The sequence below is a fragment of the Sus scrofa genome, chromosome 2 (assembly GCF_000003025.6).
Source record: "Sus scrofa isolate TJ Tabasco breed Duroc chromosome 2, Sscrofa11.1, whole genome shotgun sequence".
Taxonomy (NCBI): Eukaryota; Metazoa; Chordata; class Mammalia; order Artiodactyla; family Suidae; genus Sus; species Sus scrofa.
Window position 1 is genome coordinate 70,791,960 of NC_010444.4, and position 21,465 is coordinate 70,813,424.

The 21,465-nt window shown below is 56.8% G+C and overlaps 3 protein-coding genes and 1 long non-coding RNA gene across 10 annotated transcripts in view; 3 read left to right on the plus strand and 1 right to left on the minus strand.

The window, feature by feature from the left end:
* Window positions 1-979, plus strand: part of MYO1F (myosin IF) — a 39,796-nt gene extending 38,817 nt beyond the window's left edge. For all 3 annotated transcript variants that reach the window (XR_002341669.1, XR_002341670.1, XM_021083885.1), the window contains one exon: window positions 523-979. Coding sequence is in view for 1 of the 3 variants with exons in the window: in XM_021083885.1 (XP_020939544.1) it covers window positions 523-599 (77 nt within the window). In the remaining 2 variants the exon portion in view is untranslated. The remainder of the gene's footprint in view (window positions 1-522) is intronic.
* On the plus strand, window positions 3,905-11,009 carry ZNF414 (zinc finger protein 414). 2 transcript variants are annotated; one of them, XM_021083890.1, is made up of 8 exons: window positions 3,905-4,988; window positions 5,702-6,014; window positions 6,336-6,443; window positions 6,556-6,661; window positions 7,142-7,491; window positions 7,572-7,622; window positions 8,047-8,211; window positions 10,704-11,009. In XM_021083890.1, the coding sequence occupies exons 1-8, from the start codon at window positions 4,986-4,988 to the stop codon at window positions 10,946-10,948; spliced, it is 1,341 nt and encodes a 446-aa protein (XP_020939549.1). In that variant the 5' UTR covers window positions 3,905-4,985; the 3' UTR covers window positions 10,949-11,009. The 2 variants fall into 2 exon arrangements, with proteins under 2 accessions (XP_020939549.1, XP_020939550.1); XM_021083891.1 differs by lacking the exon at window positions 10,704-11,009 and adding an exon at window positions 8,302-8,488 and having other exon boundaries at window positions 3,908-4,988.
* On the minus strand, window positions 8,688-14,716 carry LOC110259349. Its single transcript, XR_002341673.1, has 2 exons — window positions 13,553-14,716; window positions 8,688-9,534 (listed from the first exon to the last, which is right to left on the minus strand). It is a non-coding gene; the product is annotated as an uncharacterized LOC110259349 (long non-coding RNA).
* Window positions 11,133-20,900, plus strand: PRAM1 (PML-RARA regulated adaptor molecule 1). Of its 4 annotated transcripts, none has more exons than XR_002341671.1 (10): window positions 11,696-12,823; window positions 15,548-16,955; window positions 17,044-17,107; window positions 17,201-17,277; window positions 19,738-19,792; window positions 19,901-20,014; window positions 20,160-20,322; window positions 20,407-20,440; window positions 20,518-20,552; window positions 20,681-20,841. XR_002341671.1 is itself a non-coding variant. In XM_021083888.1 (10 exons), the coding sequence occupies exons 1-10, from the start codon at window positions 12,734-12,736 to the stop codon at window positions 20,716-20,718; spliced, it is 2,070 nt and encodes a 689-aa protein (XP_020939547.1). In that variant the 5' UTR covers window positions 11,698-12,733; the 3' UTR covers window positions 20,719-20,843. The 4 variants fall into 4 exon arrangements, 3 of the variants coding, with proteins under 3 accessions (XP_020939546.1, XP_020939545.1, XP_020939547.1); XM_021083888.1 differs by having other exon boundaries at window positions 11,698-12,823; window positions 19,909-20,014; window positions 20,681-20,843; XM_021083887.1 differs by lacking the exons at window positions 11,696-12,823; window positions 20,518-20,552 and adding an exon at window positions 11,133-11,682 and having other exon boundaries at window positions 19,909-20,014; window positions 20,681-20,900.

Here is a 21,465-nt window from a genome sequence, read left to right on the forward strand (position 1 = left end):
GGGGCCCTTAAAAGATAAAAAAAAAAAAAAAAAAGCCACCTTGGGAGCCTGGCCTCAGTGCATCACACTCAGTACCCCAGCTTCATTTTTCTCACCTGTCAAGCACATGCTAATAGCAGACACTACCTTGTGAGTTGGAAGTGGGCCATGTCTGGATGGCCCGAGGCACCTCCAACCTTACCCCTGGGCTGCCCCCGAGAGGAGCCTAGGACTCAGCAGCACCCTCTGGAGGTGGGTGGGGGAGCCCCATAGGGGGTCATTCCTGGGTCCACTGTTGGGATTAGGGGGAGGGACCAACAAGAGCAGTGGATGAGGAAAGAGCACAAGTGAACAGACTAGAAAATGACCGAGTGTGAGCCAGTGGCAAGGAAAATCCACGTGTTACTCCCTCCCTTCCGTCTGTCACCTCTTTTCAGCCTCTGCTTTATGCCAGGCCAGTGAAGACGCATAAGACAGACACAGAGCCATCAGGAAGGCTTTGTCCAGGGTGAGATGGGTCTCACACTCTCTTCTCCCCCACAGATTCCTCAGGCTGGTGGAAAGGGCGGCTGCACGGTCAGGAAGGCCTCTTCCCAGGAAACTATGTGGAGAAAATCTGAGTGGGGCAGGGGCCTGCCCTCCCACCTGCCTGCCTGCCCAGGAGCCAGGCCTTGCAATGCAGATCTCTCGTTCCCCTTGACTGCACTGGCCAGAAGGTCCAGTCCTGTGGCCTCCAGCCCAGCCTAGCCCAGGTGCTGGGTCTGGGGTCACCACTGCAGCCGCCCCCAGGCCCTGGCCTCCCCCACATCACACTGGTTTCCTCCTATGTCAAACAGGGCTAACAGCAGAACCTACCTCCCAGCCGCCTTGTCAGTAGGAAATGAATTGTGTCCCACAGGCCAAGTGCAGGGCATAGTCGGGGGAGGAGGGCTTGACAAGCATGACTTCCCTCCTTCCCTCATCACTGAGGCAATAAATGTTTGCTGAGTGAAAACATGAATTAACTTGAGTTCCCGTTGTCATACAGCGGAAATGAATCTGACTAGTATTCATGAGGACTCGGATTCGATCCCCAGCCTTGCTCAGTGGGTTGAGGATTTGGCGTTGCTGCGAGCTGTGCTGTAGGTCCTAGATGCAGCTCGGATCTGGTGTTGCTGCAGCTGTGATGTAGGCTGGCTGCTGCAGCTCAGATTCAGTTCCTAGCCTGGGGACTTCCATATGCCTTGGGTGAAGCCAAAGAAAAAAAGAAAACATGAATTAACTTACTGAGCACCAAAAACAAGGACTATGTTCCCATAACCTGTGAGGTAGCAAATGCTCCCATTTTACAGATGGAAAAATGGAGGCCAGGAGAGGTTTAGTCACTCACCCGAGATTCCACAGAGCCAAGTTATGAAATTGCTCCCTCCCCCCCAAAGCTTGAGTTTATCTCACTTGCCAGCTTCCAGAAGCTGAATGCCAGGTTTCTTGCAGAAAATTATCTGGTGTGTCCTGTCGGCTTTGAATCTGCCCCCTGCAAACTCAGCTGGGACCCAACTGGGCCTTGAGGATGGAGGCAGGTCCCACATGGCCCCCTGGATCCACCCTGAATCCCCTCTGGTCCCTACCCCATTGCTGTGTTTTCCTAGCCCTCACTCACCTAGGCTCAGGACTGGTTCTGACACTCCAAGACCTTGGCTTTCTGCACTTCTTGTCGTGGTGAAGGGGATCAGCTTGGCTACCAGTGCCCTCCAGCTGTCTCCTGATCCCCCCAGCTGTCTCCAAACCAGAGCTGGAATCTGAGCATTTCAAACCTCCCTGCAGGTGCAGCTGGAACCTTAGGTCTGAGCCTAAGGATCCTGACCCCTTCTGTGCTCAGCCCCACAAAGAGCAGCCACTCTGGGAGAGATGCAGCCAGATTGGTGGGGTCAGGACTGAGCCAGAAAAGGGATGGGCTGGAGCGGGGAGGAGGGGGGAATGCAGAGAGGTATGGGCATTGCTAGAGGAACCACGAAGGAGGAAAAGGGGCAGTCTCAGCAGATTTCAATGGCAAATACCACACACAGTAACCTACACTGTGATGGGAGGACTCCCACCCAACTGGAGGACAGAAGAAAAGGCATCAAAGAAAGACTAGTCAGCAGAGCCTTCTGCAGGACTTGTACCTTCCTGGGAAGCTGTGCATGGCTGGAAAAAAAGCCCCAGTTTTTACAACTAGGTCCCGAGAGCCGTTTTATTAGCCAACCATTATACAAAAGCATTTAACCATTCCCTTCTACGTCCCCGGTTCCCTCCGTATCTGATTTTTGCTCCTCCACTGCCCAGCCACCACTGTGTGTCTCTCTCTGCAAGACCCCTGTTGGAGGAGAGACTGCTGGAGAACTGCAGGAACCACAACTTCATCAGCTGAGGATTTCCTGATGCTGAAGAGGAATGAGGGCTTCTGTCTCCCTTCTCTGCCCTAGAACTCAACATGCTGGCTGCCCACCTCCTGGCACTTTAGGGTACAGCCTTGTGGCCCCACTGTGGGAGCAGGCACCCCATTTGCAGGAAGTAGGACCTTTCCGGCAACACAGATGGGGTGTGGTTTGGGCAGGGCACTGGGGATGGGAGTGGGTTTGATATCTTCTAACAGACAGCCTCTCACATCTAGGTTAGAGCATCTTCAGACTGCAAACCTCAGTCACCTTGCCCCCCACCCCCACTCAGCAACATCCTGTTTGCTCTTACAAAATTTCTAAAGTCCGGCCCCACCTCTCCCTTTCCTGGTTCCCTGTCCTTTCTGAAACCTTACCCCACCCTTCCCCAGATTGCAACAACCTCCCCCCCAAAACCCGCGCACACACACACACACACTCCTCCACCCTGCATCAAAATTGTTTTTTAAATTAATGATTTTTAACCATATTAATGATAATCAAAAGAAAAGGTTTTTTTGGAGTTCCCATCTTGGCTCAGCGGAAACAAATCTGACTAGCATCCATGAGGACTCAGGTTCAATCCCTGGCCTTGCTCAGTGGGTTAAGAATCCAGCGTTGCCATGAGCTGTGGTGTAAGTCGCAGACGTGGTTTGGATCCCAAGTTGCTGTGGCTGTGGCTGTGGCCATGGCTGCCAGCCGTAGCTCTGATTAGACCCCAGCCTAGGAACCTCTATATGCCGTGGGTGTGGACCTAAAAAGACAAAAAAAAAAAAAAAAAAAAAAGCAAAAAAGTAGATACATCCTACGTACATAGACAGAAACACAATATTCATAAAGGCTACACTTGCCTAGAACTCAACAAACACTTCCTGAACAGTTAAATAATGTATTACAGACATCAGAGATCAAAGATCCACTTTATTGTCCCACAATGACCCATCCTCCAAATGACAATGGGTAATTAGATGGTGTTAAAAATTCATGCTTAGGAGTTCCGTCGTGGCCCAGTGGTTAACGAATCCGACTAGGAACCATGAGGTTGCGGGTTCGATCCCTGCCCTCGCTCAGTGGGTTAATGATCCGGCATTGCCGTGAGCTGTGGTGTAGGTTGCAGATGCGGCTCGGATCCTGCGTTGCTGTGGCTCTGGCGTAGGCTGGCAGCTACAGCTCCGATTGGACCCCTAGCCTGGCAACCTCCATATGCTGCGAGAGCGGCCCAAGAAATAGCAAAAAGACAAAAAAAAAAAAAAAAAAAAAAAAAATTCATGCCTAGAATATAGACCACATTCCTCTTTCTACAGTTCGCAAGGGCCCTTCATGACCCTCCTTGCACCTTGTCCATGTCCATTTTCTTTCCTGTTATTTATTTATTTATTTATTTTTGCTTCTTAGGGCTGCACCTGCAGCATATGGAAGTTCCCAGGCTAGGGGTCTAATCGGCGCTCTAGCCGCTGGCCACAGCCACACAGGATCCAAGCCATGTCTGCAACCTACACCGTAGCTCAGGGCAACGTTGGATCCCTAGCCCACTGAGCAAGGCCAGGGATCGAACCTGCGTCTTCATGAATACTAGTTGCGTTCATTAACCACTAAGCCACGATGGAACTCCTGTCCATTTTCTGACCTCCACTCGCTGCCTCCACTCTGCTCCAGCAATGCGCTGATAGCCTCACTGTTTCTTGAAAAAGACAAGATTTGTTCCTCCCCAACTCAAGCCACATGCACCAGCTTTCCATTCTTTTCAGAGCGCTATGGTCCCCAGACCTTCTACTGGCTCACTCTTTTTTGACCATCAGGTGACAGCTCAGATGTCACCTCACAGAGAAGCTTGACACACAACCTTCTGGGGGGTTTTCCTTTCTATATGAAGGTGTTTCCTTAATATAAGATGGTTTTCTGCATTTGTTGATTCATTGTTTCCCCATATTAAAACGTGAGCGGCCCCTGGTAACTGGGATGTTGGTCTGTTCTGTTCATTTTTGGGTCCCCAGTGCCTAGCAAACTGTAGGCACTCAAGGAATGGAGTTTGGGTTAGGTGATTCATTCCACACCAGTACATCCAGGGCTCTCCATACGTCTTCCTGAGGACGGTTAGCTTGCTTCCCGTCCTTGGCTATCTCAACGGACCCATTCCAACTTCAGAACTAAGCGCACTGAAAAATTTGACGGCCACTGTCAATTTCCTTACGAAGAGGCGGCTCACCAAACACGACATCTTTGAAAAAGAAAACCGTTTTTTATCCCCCTTCGAGGTATGGTGACGGTACGTGAGAGAATGAAGATGCTCATTTTGCAGAGAAAACTGAGGCCCAGGAAGCTTTTAATCCCATATCTCTGCGCACAGACTGTGCTAAATCTGCCCGATAGAACCGTCCTCGGCTTGCAAATCCACGCCGGCCCTACTTCGGCTTTCAAAGGAAAACCCGGGTGTCAGGCCCCGCCCCCTCGCAGGGCACAGCCAGCAGGCCCCGCCTCCGTTCTCGCGAGATCTGGAAGGCGGAAAAATGGCGCTGACGTGAGCACGAGCCTGCGGCCACCGAAGGAATCAGTGCAGCTTTAGCTGGAGCTGTCGGAGCCGAGGGAACAGGAGGCAGAATCGGGGCGAGGATGGTGAGCGCGGCGACGGGGACGCGGACGCGGCGAGCCAGCGGGGACTGGCGGGAAGCCGCCCGGTAGCGCTCACAGCCTACGGCCGACCCCGCCCCCACATCCGGGCACTCGCTCGCCGCTGGCTGTCACTAGGGGCGCACCCTACCCCCTACTTCCGGGTCTGGCTTCTACTGGGCCACGCCCACAGCTCTCGGGCACCGCCCCTGATCTTTATACAGTCGCCCCCCCCCCCCCCAGCCCAGCACCTCCAGTTCACCTGCATATCTCGAGCCCGGCTGATAGATATATTTCCTTCCTCAAAAATCTACTTGGCCTTTTGTGGTCCCTCCAGCATCTTCTTAGTCGCACCCTGTTCAGAGCCCCATCTTTCTCCACTCCCTTCCCCTGGGCGGGCCTCCCACCTTTCCAGGTTAGGGTCTAAGGCATGCTTCTTTCATATGGGTGATTCCTGAACAGGTACCCCCTTATACATTTGGGACAACTTGGCTCCCTCCCAGAGAATGGGGGCACAGGAGGCAGGAGCCAAATCCACCCTCACCCCCTGCCCTCCATTTATGGTGACTCCTTAGGATGGCGGCTGACTGGGTGATGTCTCTGGGACATTGGCTGCTTCAGGAATGCCTAGTGGTCTTGGTGGGGTGGAGGGGTGCCCCTGGCTGGCCCAAGCAGACCCTGGGCCCAGAGGGGTTCTCCCCACCTCTTCCTTCCACCAGGAGGAGGAACCCTCAGGGCCCAGCCCAGACATGCCGGCCACTGCAGAGTCCAGCTCCAGTGAGACCGACAAGGAGGTGCTGTCCCCAGTTATGGCTGCTGTAGCCACCTCCTCTTCCATGGGGGAGGAGCCAGCCTCTGACCAGGCAGCCACACCCCCGGTGTGGGAACGTGGAGGGTCTGGAGGGACCCAGCAGCGTGCCTCCCCAGCCCCAGACAGTGGCCATCCTGGCCCTGGACCCAGCGTTGGCCCGATCAGCACTGTCTCCGGAAAGAGTGAGGACCTGCGGCCTCCCAGACGACGCCCACCACCAGGTGACCTGTGTAGAAGCCTTCTGGGGGAATCACTCCTGGAACAATAGGAGTGAAGAATACAGAATATCTCCAGACTTGGGGCCCATCTAGAGGGAATCGCCAGTCACTGAGCACCAAATGTATGCCAGGCTGTGGATACAGTGAGGAGCCAGGCAACTCAGCTCCTACCCTCTGGCAGTTTAGGCCCTACCCACTAGTGGGGGAGGCAGAGGGTAAAGGCCCCAGTAAGAAACCATAGGGTAATTCCAGTCCCATAAATGCCCTGGACAGCATGGATGGAAAAGGGACAGTGACAACCCCTCCTTTTTGTGCATCCTGCAGGGAAGCAGATACCCTGCTCCAGCCCTGGCTGCTGTCTGAGTTTCCCCAGCGTTCGAGACCTGGCACAGCATCTGCGTACCCACTGCCCACCCACACAGTCCCTGGAAGGTAGGGCCAGGGTAGGTGGTGGGGAGTCAGGTTAGGGCAGCAGGCAGGCAGAGCCTCCTGACTAGTCTTGGCCACTCCTCTCCACTCCTATCCTTCATCCCTGCCCTGCCAGGCAAGCTCTTCCGCTGTTCTGCCCTGAGCTGCACTGAGACTTTCCCCAGCATGCAGGAGCTGGTGGCACACGGCAAGCTGCACTACAAACCCAATCGCTACTTCAAGTGAGACTCTGTCCACCCAGACCTCTGCTGGTGGTTGGTGACCAGGCCCCACGCAGTTCCCCCCACCGCTGATTTTTTCAGCCACTACCTGGGCTCCAGGCTTTTCTCCCTTCATCAAGGGGGCTGGGTCGGGAGGTGGAGGTAACCTAGGGCAAGCCTAACCCTTACCTTACCTGCCCAGAAGAGAGACTGGTTGCTAGAGCAAGTTCCAGGGATCGGGAGGGCGGAGCTTAGAAGGGGGGACAGACATACAGGAGCCCCTCTGCCCTGTCCTTCTACCTCCCAAGAGGAGAACTGATCACCTAAGTGAAAATTGAGACTCCTTCCTCATCTTCCCCGGCCTCTGACCCGGGGGAATCGCGACCCAGTAGGAGGACGCTTAGGGCAGACTCCTCCCCCACAGATGGGGGAATCTATTATTTTTGGGCCCAGGCTCCCTTGTCTCCCTGGAGACCCAGCCCAACCCTCCGCCGCCCCCAGGTGTGAGAACTGCCTCCTGCGCTTCCGCACGCATCGCTCGCTCTTCAAGCATCTGCATGTTTGCGCCGAGCATGCGCAGAGCCCAGCCCCGCCACCACCCCCCGCCCTCGACAAGGAGCCGCCAGTGCCGGAGCGCCCCCCGGAGTCCGACGCTGCGTCGGCGCCGGGACTGCAGTTCCCGTTGCTCGAGCCGTTCACGACCCCTGCCCCTGCCCCTGCCCCTACCGGGCCCTTCCTGCCCTACTTGAACCCCGCGCCCTTTGGCCTGAGTCCCCCACGCCTGCGCCCCTTCCTGGCCGCCGCTCCCGGGCCGCCCGCCTCCAGCGCCGCCGTGTGGAAAAAAAGCCAAGGTGAGTGTGGGTGCAGGGCCGCCTGAAGGGTGGGCAGGGCTCATTCTGACTTCTGACCTTGACCCGCCCATTTATTGCAGGTGCAGGCGGCAGCCCGCGAAGACCCCAGGGCGGCTCCGACGCGCCCTCAGGTGCGTGCAGGTGACCACGCGGGAGGGTGTAGGGGATTTCTTTCCTGCGCCCTGCGGGGCCTAAGGGATGTTAGGAGGCAGCGGTGCCCAACCCTTTTCCAGGTGGCCGGAAATGTCACCCCTGAAATACAGGATTTTGCTTTGAAAATTACGGCCCCTGCTCCTTCATCTGCGCCGGCGTTTCCGTGTAAAACTCGCGCCCGGTTCCCGAGTCTTTCCTCCCTACGTTGGTTCAGAGGATGGGAGAAGGGGACGCGAATAAATCAAGTTTAATGCCCTCAAATACCTGGGGAGACGCCCAGGAAAAACGGATCAGCCAGGCCAGGGCAGGCCCCGGGCGCCCGGGAGCTGATGGGGAGGCGGGGAAAGGTCCGACCCGCCCTCGCCCAGGGCCGGGGGCTGACCAGATCCCGCCTGCCCGCAGGGCACGCGGCCCCGAGCCGCATCTTGTGGGAGCACACGCGCGGCCGCTACTCCTGCATGCAGTGCGCCTTCTCCACGGCCTCGCGGGCCGCCATGACACTACACCTGGAAGACCACCGCCCCGCGGCCCCCGCGCCGGGGCAGCCGCGCCCCGACGCGCCGGCGGGTAAGGCCCGGGAGCGCGCGTGTGGGGAGGGCGGGGCCCCTGGGGCGAGAGGCGGGGCCGAGGCTCAGGCGACCCCTCTGCCCCACCCAGACCCGGCCCCGCTTGCGCGCCAGGTGTCGCCGCTGCTGTCAGAGGGGGAGTGTCCAGTATTCTCGCCGCTCTGAACCCCGCTGCGTTGGGGGGTGGGGAGAGTGGGTAGTTTTGTAATTTTCGGTGGGGTCGGGGGAGCCTTGAGATGGCCGGGATGGGGGAACAATAAAGGAGGCAGTTGAGCCAGCCTGTGCTGTGTCTGGGTCCCTTGCCCCTGCAATGCGTAGTGAGTCAATCGAGCCGTCCTGGGGCACACCCAACCGGGGGAGGGGGCAGGTCTCCCCTGACAACCTACCTATGTCCCACTTCCCCTGTCACTTCAACACTAGGATAGCTGTAGGTGGCTCTCTATCTTGTTCCTTCACTTCCAGAAATCAGAGGAGATGGAGGTTTCTGGTTTTATTTTAAAAGTCCCAGGAGTTGGGGGCACAGGCTGGGAAGCTGGCCCAGATGGAGCTTCCCAGATCCTCAGGACAATGCTGACTCTCAGGGAGGTGGCAGGGTCCCCAGATCTGGACATTCCATGGCAGCCCAGGGCTCAGGCCTCATCATCATCCTTCTTGCTGTCCTCCCCTGACTCCCTCTGGTTGCCCACTTCCGCTTCTCCCCCTGCCCTAGCCCTGAGAAGGGTGAGTCAAGGCCAGCCCTGGAGAGCCTGGGCTCCCTTCCTGCACACCCTTCTGACAAATAGGTTTTTTTCTTCCTTTCCTTCTTAAGAAGTCAGGCTGGGGCCAGGGTTCAAAATCTAGTACCATACTGCTGTCACCAGAACCCCATGGGTCAAAGCCTCCTGAGTCTGGAAGTCTGACATCTTGTTGGCAGTCATCCTTCAAGACGTAGTTATACCTTGTGCATCTTGCCCCCTTCCAGCCCTGCGATCCCTTAGCCCAGGCCTCAACCCTCGCCTAGTCCTGGAGCACAGGAGGCAACCTCTCTTGCCCTTCCCCCAGTCTGCAACACCCCTGGAATCAGGGGTCTCTTCCATTTGTGCCCCTCCCCTACCTGGTACCCTTCAATGGCTCCCCACAGCTCTTTGGATGAGGAGCCTGTTCTCATGGCCCACAAGGCCCTCATCTTGAACCATCTCCCTCCTCCTCCTTTTCCTAGGGAACATAAACATCCTATGAGCCAGAACCCAAGGACCAGGTCCCCATCCCTTCCCGCTTCCCTTCTTACCTCCTCCGTCTTCCAAGCTACCAGAGTTGTCATCTGCCACCTCTTCAACCTCAGTATCTGCAGCCAACAAGACACTAGTCACCCCCTGGGTGGAGTCCCCAGGCCCCATCCCTCCCACACCACCCTCCCATCTCCTCCTTGCCCTCCCTCACCATCCTCCCCCAGTCCTCAGAATCCTCATTCCCCTGTGTGTTGGCCTCAGACTCAGAGTCAGACAGGGTCCCCAGCATCAAAGCCGTCCAGGTAGCTGAACTGGGATAATGGCTCAAACACCTGCTCCTAGTGCAGCTGTAATGTCTCATCAAAGGTCAACAGTTCCAAGTTCCAAAAGCCCTTCAGATTCTCCTGGGAAGGGCAGTAGGGAGGTTTTGGAGCCCTTAGAACCTGGCCCACCTCGACCAAGGGGCCAGTCTGCCCGCCTGCCTGCCCCACTGCCCTTGGCCTCACAAGGGCACAAGGGGCTTCAGGGCTTTGGTGTCCTCGATGGGGTTGCAGCTGAGGCTCAGGTGGCTCGGGCCAGGTGTCTACTCCACCAGCCCTTCCAGGCCCCCCTTGAGTTCCCCCCTTCTCAGCCAGAAGCCTTGAAACCACAACCGTATGATCTGGGGAAGATTCAACCTCTCTGCGTCTCACTTTCCTAGTCCTTAAAATGGGTGTCATAATGTGCATGATGAGTTCTTGTGAGGATCCAAAGAAGTGTGGGGAGATGGGAGGTCCCTGGTGGTTCTGGTGGTTAGAACTCAGCGCTTGCACCACTGCAGCCCGGGTTCAGTCCCTAGCCTGGGAACCCAGATCCCACATCAAGCCACTGCAGGCCGTGGCCAAAAAAAAAAAAAAAAGGAAGGGGTGGTGGAAGGCTTGGGAAACATTTGCAAGTGGTTCATTCATATCCCTCCAGCCACCAAGCCTGTGGCTGCCTGGGACTCTCTCAAGAACCTGGGAAGGAGGTGGGTCAAGGGCCCACTTTACAGATAGAGAAAGCGAGGCTAGGAGGGTAAGCTGATGGAGCCTTCAGCCTAGCCAGGCTCAGTTCCAAGTCGCACTGCTTCTGCACCACCATGGAAGCTGAGCACGGGTACCACTGAGGAGAAAACCCAAGCAGCGAGGCCCAAAGGGTACTCTCTTCTCTTCCTACGCTCCCAGGGACCCTAGACACCCTTGGAAATATGTCCCTAGGCCCACCCTTTCCTGTGTCTCCAGGGACAGGGCTGTTGTTCCATCTCCAGGGTACCAGGATATTCCCAGCCCCCAGGAGTTCTCCCCATCGAGCCCCTCACTCAGCCACCCCCAGATCCAGGCAACATCACTTCCCAGTCTATTAGGATCTTTCCAGAGAGACCAAGAGAACCAACATCTTTGTCCAGGTACCTCCCCCAAATCCCATCACTCATGTAGATGCCACAGCCCCTCCTATAGGTACAGTGGGTCCATGGGCCCCCTTCGGCCCCTCACTGCCTTCTCTAGAAGCTGAAATCACCTTGAGGCCTAGGGAGCAGGGTCACTCTGAAAACTCCTTCCAACCCTCACCCTCTCCCAACTCATGTCCAGCTTTTGTCTGCTTGCCTGGGAAGTCTTACTGCTCCCACTGTCCCCTCTGGGCTCCTGAAGCCCCTGACCTCCCTCTGGCCAACCAAGCCATGACCCCTACAGAGTGTCCCCCACCCCAACTCCAGAATACCTGAAAGCGGAGTCCTCTTAGGGCCCCAGCTCCACCCAGCAGAGGGCGCCCAGGAGTGCCAGTCTGAAGGGAGAATGAATGAGTGCACGCTAGCGCCACCCACCTTGCACAGCTGCCCCAGGGGCCAGGGTGACCCGAAACTGTAGGTTCAAGTTAAACAGGCTGAGCTGCTCCAGCACCCAGACCTTGTCATCCCAGCCTCCCAAGCCTCCTGTTCCAGATGTGAGGGGAACCCACATCTGGGAACGTGACCCAGGGTGCATGTCTGTTGGTGCAGGAACAGGGACACATAGCTGCAGAGGCTCCAGAACCCCTGAGCTGTACTCTTAAAGCAGACATATTGGCAGAGGTGGCTGCCTGTGGTTTTCGAGGCACAGGTGAATGAAGGGCATCTGCTAAGAATGCAACATCCAGCCTCTGTCCCTGTCTCATCTGGATCCTTCTGGAAACTTCTCTGTTCTTGCTTCTCTAGATGTGATCCTCGGACCAGCAGTATGGGCATCCCCCTGGATGTTTCAGAATCCGAGGTGAGGTGCCACCTCTGACCTGAGGCACAGCCTACACTTTAAGGGGGTCTTGCTTCTCAGCTGCACGTTAGAATCACCCTGAAGGTGTGTTAACTCAGGCCACACCCCAGGCCAATTAAGTCAGAATTGCTGGGAGCTTCTGTCTTCTGGTGGTTTTGTTTGTTTGTTTTGGCTGCACCTGCGGCATGTGGGAGTTCCAGGGCCAGGGATCAAACCCACGCCATAGCAGTGACCTGAGCTGTTGCAGTGACAACGCCAGATCCTTAACCCACTGAACCACCCACAGACTCCAGCTTCTGTCTTTCTGTATCCTCCTCTAGCGACTCCAATATAGAAGTTTCTCCTTGGGTGTTTCCTCCTTTTCTCTCTGAGCCCCAGTCACTGAGCATGGCTGTCAGGGTTACCCTGGTCTGGCGGGGCCTGACCCTGAGAGGGCTGGTCTTGCCCACCTTCACCCCCTCTTCGCTGGCCTCCCAACCATCCCCATTGTCCTCCCTCCCTTATCCTCTGGGAGCCTAGGGGTGGTCCTCAGACTCCCTCCCTCTCCCAGAGGAAAGGCCTTGGACACCGCCCACCCCCCAACTCCACCAAATCTGCCATCCTGGCCAGGCCCTCGGCCAGTGTTACATCTCTCCCGTAACAAGGAAGTCCTGCTCAGAGCTGCAAATTGGACCAAAGGGAAGTGTTGAAATGAGGAAGGGGGATTGAGGCAACAAGAGTCAGTAGGCGGGCCTCACACAGCAGACTCGCTTGGCTGCTGGCTCTCCCAGCCCAGAGCTGACCATGTTCCTGCTCCACGGAGAACTGGCCGCCCCCCACCCCCACGCCCACCCCGACGGAGGCCCTGGCTGGACTTGGCCTTGGCCTGCCTCTGTTGGCAGAAGGTCCTCAAGGTCTGGCACAGGGAGTCGGGAAGTCAGCACACAGCAGGGCATGGGGCGGGAGGGAGGGGGACGGGATCTGAGGAAGGGCCAAGGCTGTCCCCGCCTCCTCTCCTTCCTCTGCCCTCCCCGCCTGGCCAGCAGACCCCACCCCGTGGGGCCCGGGGCCCATGGAGCAGAAGCTGCAGTCACTTCCTGAGGGCGGTGGCTCTGGCTTGGATCCCACTTGCCCCGTGGCCCGTCACCCACCTGCAGCCATGGTGAGTCTCCAAGCCCTGGGAATGTCCCCCACTGGCCAGCTGGAGGCAAGGGATGCCACAGGTGGACACTGGCGGGCACATTCCAAAAGCGGGGGCGGCAGAGGGGCAGACGATCTGTCCGGGGCGCGGGAATGACTGACACGAACGCCAGAAATGGGAAGGAGTCAGGACCCACCTCTGGGACAGCTCAGGCGCTGAGGGGCCTGTGGCCCGCTGAGACTGTGACTATAAGGGGAACTGGGGGCCTGCCCAGACAACACCCCACCCCCCAGGTCAGCATGAACAGCAACCTGGTCACAGGCAGCCAGGGTAAGCAGGAAGGGCTTCCTGTGGGTGACAAAGTGGGTCATGCACCCGCTGCCGGCCACCCCCGCTCCCCAGCCATCCCCCAAGGCATGACCTGCTGACTTGGACTTCTCTGGCCCCGGGGGTCACAGAGGGAGCCTTGCCCCAACCCGCCGGGGTTGGGGGCTTTCACGAAAGGCCTCCCGACAGGAATCACCACCTATCTTTGTTCTCTGGGCTGGGGGACAGTGAGGCGCAGGCGGAGCCACGTCCAAGAGGTGCTGCCCTTCCCCTGCCCCAAGCTCCTAGACCCCAGGTGGAGCCAGGCTTGGGGGCCTGGGGCAGGGCCATCTCCGGGAGAATTTGTCCGTCAGAGCAGGCCTGGCCTTACCTGTGGGTCTCCTGTGTTTGGGATTGGTGGTGAGAGGTGGGTCCAGACAGTACCTGGAGCTGACTTGGTGTGCCAGCCATGGTCACGCCTGTGCCCAGGGGGCCTGCCGCTGGTCCTCGGCATCTAGGACAGTGAGGTCCTGTGCCCACATTTGCCTCCAGGCTTCTCAGGGTTACTCTGTGTGCGTCTGCATGAGAACGTGATGGTCTGAATGGACGTGGCTGAGTATGTGCCCGTCTCTGTGTGTCCTCAATGTTCTTTATTTCAAGAGTTCCTGAGCATCTTTACTGTGTGCCAGGCACTGGGAGGACCGCAACGCATGGGACAAGTTGCTGCCCTCTTGGCAGTGGTGTTCCACAGGCACTGGGGGAAGGGGGAGTAGAGGTACCTCCCAAAATAAAAAAAAACCTACCCCAAACGTAGCAGTCAAGCACCCCAAGAAACCCCTGCAACCCGAGTTCACTGATCTGCCCAAGAAGCCCTCCAAACTTGAGTCTAGTGAATTTTCCAAGGAGTTCCCACAGCTTGAGGTCACTCCATTCCACGATTTATTGAGTAAAATAAATTGAATGATAGAGGATGGCAATTACTAAGAGGACAGTAAGCCAGGTTGGGGAGGATGGAGGGTGCTGGGAAAGAGGGTGCTGAGTTTCTTTTTTTCAACTCAAGTGGTCTGGGAGGAAGGCCTCTCTAATAAGGAACTTGGGAGCAGAGACCTGGAGGAGGAGGAGGAAGCCCTTGCGGTGGGGAGTGTCCCAGGCAGGGGCCTGAGACTGGGGGGAGGGAGGCTAAGGCAGTGACTAAATAGGGGAGGTAGGATCTAAGATTCGGGCCTTCGTGACATCTTTAGCTTTTATTGCAGGGAAATGAAGGAACTCTGCCCGATTTTGAGCAGAAGGGCACAAACTGACTTAAGGTTAACAGGCCTCCTCTGGCTGCTGTCAGCTGACGGGCCAGGGATGGGGGTGCCAGAGGCAGGCAGGAGACCAAGGAGGAGCCTATTAAATAATTCAGGCCACGGGGGAAGGTGCCTCCCCCAGGCGGCTTCCTCTGGCCCAGGACAGTAGCGCAGGCGCTAAGAAGAGGTTGGATTCCAAATGTATTTTGAAATTAGAAAAGAAGGGCCTGGAGTTCCCATCATGGTGCAGCACAAACAACCTGACTAGGAACCCTGAGGTTGCAGGTTCGATCCCTGGCCTTGCTCAGTGGGTTAAGGATCTGACCTTGCTGAGAGCTGTGGTGTAGGTTGCAGACGCAGTTCGGATTCAGAGTTGCCATGGCTGTGGTGTAGGCCTGCAGGCTTCAGCTCCGATTTGACCCCTAGCCTGGGAACCTCCATATGCTGCAGGTGCAGCCCTCAAAAAAACAAAAAAACAAAAAAAAAAAAGAAAGAAAGAAAAAGAAAAAAAAGAAAGAAGAGCCTAGAGTTCCCTTCATGGCTCAGCGGTTAACCAACCCAACTAGGATCCATGAGGATACAGGTTCGAGCCCCGGCCTCACTCAGTGGGTTGGGGATCCAGCATTGCCGTGAGCTGTGGTGTGGGTCGCAGATGTGGCTCAGATCCCGTGTGGCTGTGGCTGTGGTGTAGGCCAGCATCTACAACTCCTGGGAACTTCCATATGCCACATATGTGGTCCTAAAAAGCCAAAAAAAAAAAAAAAAAAAAAGAAAAAAGAAAAGCCTGGGGAGGAAAGGAGGGGCTCGAGGAGGCTCCACTGACTGAAGGGGAGGGCTGTGGGAGCAGCAGGCTGCCGGGGCACCAGGAGCTTGTGTCCTGGGTGGGGCAAGGTTGGGTGCACACATTCCAGGCCTAAGTGGAGAGGTCAGAAGAGTGTAGGAGTTTAGCAGAGCCTGGGACCCACGGGAGACAAAAGCATGGGCGTCTTCAGCCCACAGAGAAGAGGGCCAAGGGAAGAAGGTGGGGAAGGGGAGCTGACTGCAAAGGAGTCAGGGAAAGGTGGTGTGTGTCTGTGACCATGTCCCCATGTCCCCACGTCCATCTCTCCACATGGATGTATGAGTCCCTGCCTGACTCTGTGTCCCCTAGGGGAGTCATCAGGACTTTCGGAGCCTTCAAGCAAAGTTCCAGGCCTCTCAGTCTGAGACCAGCGAACACCCCAAAAAACCCCCAAAGCCTGAGTTCAACAAACTCCTCAAAAAGTTCCCGCAGCCTGAGCTAGGCGAGCACTCCAAGAAGCCCCTGCAGCCCGAGTTCACTGATCTGCCCAAGAAGCCCTCCAAACTTGAGTCCAGTGAACTCAAGTTCAAGAAGTTCCCACAACTTGAGGCCACTCTGTTCCCCAGGAAGCCTCCGAAGCCTGAGGTCGGGGAGGCCCCTCAGAAGCTCCCACAGCCTGAGCTCAGCAACACCCCCAGACCCTCTGCAGAAGCCAAGTTCCCCAGGAAGTTCCAGCAGCCAGAGCCCAATGAGGCTACCCTGAAGCCCTTGCAGCCTGAGTTCAGTACCTTTCCCAAGAGGCCCCCGCAGCCTGAGTTCTCTGTGGTCCCCAGAAAGCCCCCACAGCCTCAGGTCAGTGGCCTCCCTAAGAAGTCCCTGCTGGAGCCTGAGTCCAGTGAGGTCCCTCCAACGCCCCCCTCAAAGCCTGAGTGTAGCGAGCCCCACCCCCACTCCTCACAGCCCAACTTCAGTATCCTTCTCAAGAAGCCCCCGCAGCCTGAGGTCAGTGCAAACCTCAGAAAGCAGGGGCTTTCTGAGGTCAGCGGCCACCCTAAGAAGTCCCTGCCACAGATCGAGTTCACTGAGGCCCCTCAGGCACCCCCTTCAAGGCCCGAGTCCAGTGAGCCCCACCCCCACTCCTTGCAGCCAGACTTCAGTACATTTCCCAGAAAGATCCCACTGCCTCAGCTGAGTGACCTCCCCAAGAAGCCCCTGCAGCCTGAGTTTGGCAACCTCACCAGGACGTCCTCAGAGCCCGAAGTCAGTGTGTTTCCCAAGAGGCCGAGGCAGTCTGAATTCAAAGCGCTCTCCAAGAAGCCCCCACAGCCTGAGCTGGGTGGCCTCCCCAGGACATCCTCAGAGCCTGAGTTCAACCTGCTCCCCCAGAAGTTTCTGCAGCCCGAGTGCCAGGGGCACCCCCGCAAGTTCTCGCAGCCTGAGGCCACTCTTCTGCCCAAGAAGCTCCCACAGGCTGAGTTCCTCGGTGACCTCCCTAGAAAGCCCCCACTTCCTGGCTCGGTTTCAGAGAGCTCACTGCCCACAGCAGTTGCGGGCTCTAGCTCTCGGTTCCCGCTCAGCCCAGGGTTTGGAGCCAGGCAGCAGAGATCAGCTCTCACCCGCAGTGTTGGGTCAAGGCTGGGCTTCAAACCTGGCCATCCACCCCGGCGGAGGCCTCTGCCCCCTATCAGCAGCCTGGGTCCTCCTCCAGCCAAGCCCCCACTGCCCCCGGGCCCCAGAACCATCCAGAGCTTTTGGAGAACCTCAGCAGCAGACACAGGTGGGTCAGGGCAGCCCAGGCAAAAAGTGGGGGCAGAAGTTCCCCGGCAGGGCCCACCTCCCTCCCTGCTGCCCTCCTCTCTCCACAGCTCTGCCAAGAAGCCCTTCTGCTGGGATCCGCTTCCAGGTTCGACAGCCTGCAGACATCCCACAGTGAGTGTGGGGAGTCGGGGGCAGGGGCACAGGTCATGGGGCTGGAAGAGGCCCTCATCTCAGATAAGACACCCCCCCCCCGCCCCACTGCAGGAACCCAGATGAAGTCTACGAGCTATACGATGACGTGGAGTCCACAGATGACTACAGACCCAGCACCAAGGGCAGGGGTATGTTGGTGACAGGGCCTGGCCCTTAGCCAGACCAGTCTGCCAAGGCACCTGGGGAACAGACATCACAAGGGCATTTTCTGCCATGTTGCCCGTGTGAGGCCCAGTGACAATCCATATCCTTGATGGACTGAAAGGATAGTGCCAGGGAGAGAGCAGAAAGGTGCGCCTGATTTCAGAAAGGTCAGGCCAGCTCCTGATGGGTGGAACAGGGTGGGGAAGGGCAGCCCAGAGGCCAGCAGACAGACCATGGTGTGGTATGGCAGGGCAGGGGTGTGTCCCAGGGCGGTGGCAGGAGACATGGAGAGCAGTGGAAGAATCAGGCAAAAAGGAGCAAGAGGACTTGGTGGTGTATCACCAAGGACAAGAGCAAGAGAGTTCATGACAGGGATGGGGCCCAAATTTTGAGCCTGCACCTGGGTACAGAGTAAGATAGGCATCAGGACCCATCTTAGATCTGTGGTCTTGGAGGAGATGCCTGAGGGACGTGTAGGACTTGAGCCTGAGATCAGAGGCACAGGCTGGAGACAGGCTGTGACAGACCCTGGGTCTGCAGTCCCAGGCAACTCTCTGCACTCTGGACCCTTCTCTTTTCTTCTGAGCCTCTGCTCCTGGAGAGCAGAACGGAGGCCACTCAGCCGTAGCTGTGAGGATAATGCATTCAGCAACCTCATGTACAAACAAAAATGGCTCCTGTGCCAGCACTTTGCCAGAATGTGCACGACCCCCGAGGTGGGGTCATGCCCATACTACAGAAGTGGAAGCTAGAGGACACAAGAAGTGACTTGCCCCAAGAGCTCACACGGCCAGTACATGGTAGCCCAGCCCTCTGCTCCCAGGCTGCTTCCCTGCCCTGTCTTTGGGTCTCCTGCAAGGGTGCCTTTTGGATACTATTGCTCCTTCCCCACCAGCCCTCTCCTCAAAGTCTGCTGCCTCAACAGCTGTTACTCCTTCCCAGGCCCCTGCTGCTTCTCCTAGGCTTTCCCCAGGGGCTGCTTGCAACACCCGGATTAGCAAAGAGCTTCCTGACAGGGCCCCTCCTGCTTCCGCCCCAGCGAGGATCTGTGGCTCGGGCCACGCTTGGGGATGTGGATGTGTGGCAGGAGTACCTCTGGCCACTCCACTTCCAGCAGCCTTGCAGGCATGGCTCACCCCCAACCCCAGACTGGGCACATCCCTACCTTTGCCCACCATCCTAGACACTGGGCAACCATCTCCCCATCTCATGCCAGTTGTTCGAGATCGCCATTAGATACCACGAGCTTCCCTAGACCTCCTCTCCCTTCTCCAGACACTGAGTAGAGCTCACTGGTGGTATGGATTGTCCCAAGGGCTGCTTTGCCTTTTTCAAGTCTGTCCCCAACTGGAAGGAACTCTGGGCTTCCCCCCCATGCCTCACTCAGAGCAGTGGCAGCTCCACTAGAGGCTCCCTGAACAGATCCTCTGGAGGGGTCCGGCCCAGTTCTTTCCCAGGACCTGAGGGCAGATAGCTCAGGATCTCACTGCCAGGAGGCTGGGGACATGGGCACACCAGGGTCTGCCCTGCCCTGAGCTCTCCAGCTGCGGCAGGTTTGTAGGGGCTCTAGGGTGAAGTCAAGTCCACTCCCAGCTCCCAGCTGAGTGAATATCTGGGAGAGATAAGAGGAGCTTGAGAGGGAGTGTTCTGGGGGGGGACGGTGGGTGGAGGCCATCCAGCACAGCACCTGGAGGGGTGGGAGCGTGCCATGCAAATACCCATCAGGCAGTCCGAGGGGAGCTTCTGCTGGCCTGAAAGGTCCAGTTATCCAGAAAGGACTGCAAAAAGCTGGTGGCTTCAGGTTCTGGATCCTTCACTCACCTGGGGTTCATGAGGGTCTCACTGTAAGCCAGACCCTGGGCGAGCAGGGCTCATACCTGGAAAGCTGGCTATTTGCCTCACCCAGGAGACCTGTACAGTCCAGAGTCTCATTATCAGCCAAGCCAACCCAAGAAACCCCTCCCAACAGCTCCTTCCAGAGGTGGACCTTTGTTTTCTAGAAAATGGGTTTTTTCTTCCTGACTTATTTTTTTGACCCACATCACAATTCCCAAAACCTTACCTCCTCTACCAGGCAGGAGTGAAACAGTATCAAAAGCTCACAGATAAATCCTGCCTCTACCTTTAACAGCTGGGTGACCTTGGGCAGACTCTCTTACCTCTCTGAACCCTTACTTCATCCTGAGCAAGTTGGGATGACAGTCATCAATAGAGTTGACATGAGGGATAAACAGTTTCTCCCACACCTAACATGTGATAGGAGTTAAGAAAATGAAAGAGAACTCACAACCCATGAGAAAGGCCTGGGGAAAGGGGAGGGGAGGGCCCCCACTGCCCACTCCCCTACCCCCTGTCATGAGAATTAACACAGGAAAGATCAAGCCAGTAGGTCAAAAGACCAAACCAAGGGGCCCTGCCCTAAGTCGGCATTCTGACTGTCCCAGATGAAGTGCTGTCTACCCAGCAATCCCCCAAGAGGCCACAAGACCCAGAGCCCAGGTACCACAGGGCAAAGGGAGTGGGGCAGGGCGGGGCTGAGCCCTGGGAGGACAGTAAAGGGGTGTCTCCCAGAAGCACATCTTGCTCACAAGCACCCAATTCCTTGAGGGGCTCAGGAAGAAGGCGCCCCAGCAACAGCAGTCACCACCCGAGGACCTAAAGTCCCTGAAGCAGATCCGGAAGGCAGAGAAAGCTGAGCGGGAGTTCCGGAAGAAGTTCAAGGTATGAACCCCACGCAAAGCAAGAGTCCTGGGAGGGCTGGGCTCAGCTCCGGTTGACCAAGGCCCAGTGAATTCCATCCTTAGAAAGCAGCCGGGGAGTCTCTGGGTGGCAGCACAGGCGAAAACACTAACCTCTTCCTCCCCAGTTTGAGGGGGAGATCGTGATTCTGACTAGGATGATGATTGACCCCAATGCCAAAACACGACGTGGGGGTGGCAAGCATCTGGGAATTCGGCGTGGGGAGATCTTGGAGGTGATTGAGTTCACCAGCAAGGAGGAGATGCTATGCCGGGACACCAAGGGCAAGTGTGAGTGAGCTCAACCCAGGCAGCCCTGGAGGATGGGTCACCATCAGGAAGAGAGAACTCACCATCCCTGCTCTCTCTTCACAGATGGCTACGTGCCCAGAACAGCTCTCCTGCCCCTGTGAGTACTGGCCCTGATGGGTGGGGGTTGTCATGGGTCAGGGTGACCCTTGCTGACCCAACTGTGCTCTCCACCAGGGAAACAGAGGTATACGATGATGTCGATTTCTGGGGTACGTAGATACTCTGGGTGGACTGGAAGGGATACATTGCCTCAGAGGGGTAAGGTCTCATCCCATTCCCCCAGGGGCTATCTGCTTATGGGGCAAGGGTCACTGAAGAAGTCACTCTTCCTCAACAGATCCTCTGGAGAACCAACCACTGCCCCGGGAACAATAACGCCTGCTGGTGTGGGGACCCAGAACAACACACCAGCCCAGCATCCCAGCGTGGCCATCACGGAACTGCCTGGGGTCCTGTCTGACCACGTACACAGACCACATAAAGCCCTTCCTTTAAAGCGATTCTGGTTTCTTGTCTTCTAATGGGCACACACATTACAGCCACAATCAAACACTCAGAAGAATCTCTGGGGTCACCTCGCTTCTCCCAGGCCTCACCCCCTCAACCACAGAGACCAGGAAGGAGAAAAGTGGATCAGGGGAAGGTGGCAAGGGAGCTTGGCACCTTGCTAGACTTTGAGGTGGGAGTCCCTGTGATGGTACCCCATGTCAGCTGCCACTCAGATTGGAAAGGGAAGACCCTCTGTAACCCTTCACATCCAACATAACAAGCAGCAGCTGCAGCTCCCCACAGACTACAATCAGCTGTCCAGCCCAAGTGGACCTATGTATGAGGTCATACCTTGGGGGGAATATTACTTAGTTCTGATAGGGTCCAAGTATCAAGTTCAGCCTGAACCTTGACATGATTAAATATGGTCAGAAAAAAACCTGTGTTGAAACCTAATGCTCTCCATGTCATGATACTAAGAGACAGGGCCTCTGGGGAAGCGATTAGGTCATGGGGGCAGAGGCTTCATGAATGGGATTCATGCTCTTATAAGGTCCCCTGGCCCCTTCTGCCATATGAGGTTACAGCTAGAAAGTGCCATTGATGAACCAGGACTGGCTCCTGAGTAGGCAC